The sequence below is a fragment of the Mesitornis unicolor genome, unplaced genomic scaffold (assembly GCF_000695765.1).
Source record: "Mesitornis unicolor isolate BGI_N332 unplaced genomic scaffold, ASM69576v1 scaffold11622, whole genome shotgun sequence".
In the NCBI taxonomy this organism is placed as follows: Eukaryota; Metazoa; Chordata; class Aves; order Mesitornithiformes; family Mesitornithidae; genus Mesitornis; species Mesitornis unicolor.
Genome location: NW_010168531.1, coordinates 1 through 4,007, shown reverse-complemented (window position 1 = coordinate 4,007; position 4,007 = coordinate 1). Strand labels below are relative to the sequence as shown.

The 4,007-nt window shown below is 39.2% G+C and overlaps 1 protein-coding gene across 1 annotated transcript; it reads left to right on the top strand.

Annotated features, from left to right (window-relative positions):
* Window positions 1-761: 761 nt before the first annotated feature.
* Window positions 762-3,640, top strand: LOC104536443 (protein SHQ1 homolog; the record flags this gene model as incomplete). Its single annotated transcript, XM_010179048.1, has 4 exons — window positions 762-904; window positions 1,918-1,982; window positions 2,585-2,711; window positions 3,493-3,640. Coding segments are annotated over exons 1-4 (483 nt in total), but the record flags the coding sequence as incomplete, so codon positions are not given.
* Window positions 3,641-4,007: the final 367 nt, after the last annotated feature.

Here is a 4,007-nt window from a genome sequence, read left to right as displayed (position 1 = left end):
GTGTGCCCCGCGGAACGGCTTGAAAGTCGGCCTTTGATAAAGTAATCGGTATTGACCCAGTTTAATGAGCAGCGGAGGGAAGTTATGTCTGACTGTAGTGCCTTGGAAGGAAAGCAGAGCAAGGTGTTTGTCCCTTTTTTTGCCAGCCCCTTACTGCAACAAACATCTTAGTTCTGCTGTATGTAAGCAGTATACTTGCTGTGTGTGCTCAGATAATCTGTTTGTGGTGTGGTGAATCTATCTGTTGCTTGTATTCTGGCTAATATGTGTATGAATTATAAAATACAGCTCTAGTTTTTTGAAAGCAGTACTGTTCTTCAATGTTTTCTAATAGTGATTTGTGATCAGCTCACTGATGAACTGTAGAGATCTAACATCTGCTATGTGTGAAATTAGAAACAATTACAGAAAGCTGCCAAGTTGTAGGACTGAATTCAGTGTGTTTTTTATGTGGAATGTAGTATGTGCTTTCCTGTGCTCCAAATGTTTGTGTTCCTTTTTCTTTGGTTGTTTCATTAAGATGCAGAAAGGTGGTATCTTTAAATTCTTGATAATGCTTTTGTTTTGTTTTGTTGCTGTTGTCATGCGTGTTTTCTACTTGAGCATGTGGAAGATAATTTTGTGAGAGTCTGAAATGCTCTTACAGCTTTTTGAAGAGACAATATTTGCTCTCATAAATTGGAAATTACAATAATCTTTTCTTGTTTTCTTGTCTTCATAGGGCCACACAGCCGGTGGTTGCTTTTCCTGGTGAATTCATCATGATAACTCCAGCTTTTGAGCTGACCCAGGATCCAGATTTCCTTACAATAACAGTCAAAGTACCTTATGCCAGAGCTTCAGAGTTTGATGTGTATTTTGAAGGAGAAGACTTTAAATTTTATGCTAAGCCATACTTTCTCAGGCAAGTAGTAAGGATTTAAAAAAAATAATCTCATAAAACAAATATAAGTCAGTAGAGAGTGAGCTTGATTTTGGTCCCTTCAGAACATTCCTCATCTGCAGCTCTTATACTGTGGACTGCAGACAGCGCGTTTTGTGCAAAGAATTGTTTTTATGTATCTGGCCACTTTGTTTCTAGGCATTAAATCATGTTAAGGGGAGTTTAAAGGAAAACTTTTATACTTTATTGTAGACTTTTAATTGTAAAATGGCAAGACAATTGTCTGGATGTTTGTAAATTGTGTAGCATAAGCGTGTCCTCCCTGTTGAGAGCCAGATACAGTGTATTTGGTGAAGAACAGATTTTGATGCACTTGTAATAACATAAAGAGAGAAAAGTCAAGTGAGTGGAGGTGGTAGGAAGTGAGGTACCAGGCTGTATCTTTTCCCTGGATTGCCTCTTCCTTTCTTATTGCATAGTAAGGAAGTTGCTATCTCAGTATGAAGTGTTAAGAGAACCTTTGGCATCTAAGAGCTGATGAGTTAATAACCTTATTTTCTGTTTCCTGTATTCTTAGACATGCTTCCCCCCTATACATTAGTAGACCACAAGGGATTTTAGTGAACTGGTAAAATGCAGTGAATTAGTTATTCTGAATACAAGAACTCTGGATGAGTTCTCATATCCTGTCACTGTGGATTAGCTCAGAGTTTTCAAATTGCAGAATCTTCCAAGTGCTGTACATAGTGCCAAAGGTGTCATCTCTGTGGTAGCTGTGACCTCATCCAAGGTGGAAAACCAGGGGTCACAAATTTCCTTGATCTCAGATGCTGATCTCTTGCGCCAATAGTTAGGGAAAAAGATTTTTGAAGTACATGGGGGTTTATCTACGTGAATTCCAGTAGTATCAACAGGAGTCATGTAATTGAGTCCTTTGTACTGCTTTGGAATATGCCTTACCATTTTATAGGCTGAGACATTAAGTTGCAGAATTAGTCAAGCATTCAATGAGACGTCTCATTTCTTGCCTGCAGGTTGACACTTCCTGGAAGAACTGTAGAAGATGGCAGAGAAAGAGCATGCTATAATACAGATGAAGGTATTAGTTAATGTTCTTGGTATATGTATGTGTCATTAAAAATGCTACTAAATCTCCAATAATTTGTACTTCACTAAAGTTCTATGCAATTCCAGTGCAGTAAAATATACGATACTGTAAATAAATGTAAAGTTTCTCATATGTACTATAAAAAAAATCTTGTTTAGTATTTATTGTACTTATTTAGGCCATCCTTAAGCACAAAGGATGTGTTCAGAACTGTCCTAATAATGAAAAAAAAGTGTACAAGTCCTCTTGAAGCCCTGTGGGGGCTAGACATATTGTACCAAGAACGTTAGTCTAGTAAATACAGGATCGGAGATGTTGTGCTGGAAAGCAGCCCTGAGGAAAAGGACTTGGGGTCCTTGAGAAGCTGCACATGAGCCACCAGTGTGCATCTGCAACCCAGAAAGCAAACCGCATCCTGGGCTGCATCACAAGAAGTGTGGCCAGCAGATGGAGGGAGGGGATTCTGTCCCTCTGCTCGGCTCTGGTGAGACCTCACCTGGAGCACTGTGTCCAGCTTTGGAGTCCCCAACACAACGTTTTTTGCTTGTTATGGGTGTTTTAATGCAATAACTGTATTCTGGCTTTCCTTTAAGGAACTTTCACGTTTCGGTTACCGAAGGAGACTCCTGGCCAATATTTTGAGGGACTGGACATGCTGACATCTCTTTTAGCACCAAAGAAATCAAGATCAGCGAAACCTTTGGTAGAAGAAATAGGTATGACAAAAAAATCTTATTTATACCAATGATAAATGTACAAAATGAAACCATTATCTATGTAGTGGTATATGTAGAAAAAGAGAGTATTTCTGTTATTGTCTAGTCCAAGGTGTGAGAAGGGTGTGAATGAATCTGAAAGTATGGCTAAGTATAAAAACAAATGTGTTGTAGGTGATACGCATCATCTTTATAGGCTTAGTTATGTTTACATTTTTCCAATACGTGCTTAACGTATGCTAATCCTCTGTAGGTCTTTGTACCCCTCTAGTGGCTGTATAATACACACACATTTGGGTCCTCTGCTTCCCACAAGCTATCACAACTGGACTTTTAGCTCAAGTGGTAGAAGCTCATTAAAGCCACAGGTTCTAGTGGGTGATTTGCTTAACATCAGTATTTAGCAGACACGAAGGTTTAACTATCTGTGTTTATTTTTTTTAATACACATCTTAAATAATTGATAACATCACTTCACTCCTGTCAGGGTTTTCTTTGCATCAAATTCTGATCTGGTTGAAATCAGTAGAAGAGTTGATTCAGTCTTTGAGTATACTTAAAAACTTCAGTGTTCCTGGTCTTCATTTTTGAAAGTTGCAGAATTTGGAGCAGGATCTATGGATTACTGATATAAGCATCTCCCTGTATAACCCAGTCTTGTATAACATTTCTTAAAAGATGCAGTAAAATGAGACTTCTTGTGTTACCAGTGTTTGGCTTTCTATTAAATCATATGTATTTTCTGTGTCATAATTTTCTTTCTCTGGCCATGCAATATCTTCAGCTGCCTCTTCTAAGTCTGAAGAGGAGGAAGAAGAATTTGACTGGGAAGTAGAGCAAACACCTTACGAAGAAAGTGCAGAAAGCACTCTACCACTGCAATACCGTTACGGATTTGGGAATTTGCGGTCAGGGGTGTTCCAGCGGCTGCAGGTAGATGCATTTTTGTCTTTTCCTATTGTAAAAGTTCTGAGTAACTTTGTTGCATAGGTTTTGTGGCTCATGAGGGGATCATTAGGTAACTGTTCTTCTCCATTATCCCATTCTGTGACTGAGAATGTTATGCTTCTGCATGTAATAGTACAGAACCGATCCTTGTTCCTGCAGAAGTAGGGGGTGGTGGAGACTGAGTCAGTTGTGTAGCAGAGTCAACATGACAAACTTTCTGCAGTAATTTCAGTGTTAGAGGAAAGGGCTGAATGGGGTCCTTGGTAAAAGAGGGCTGCTGTCACCTGTGGAGAAACATCGATGGGCTGCAAGCCAAGGCACCACAGAAGCAGGGATTCCCATGAGAACATTA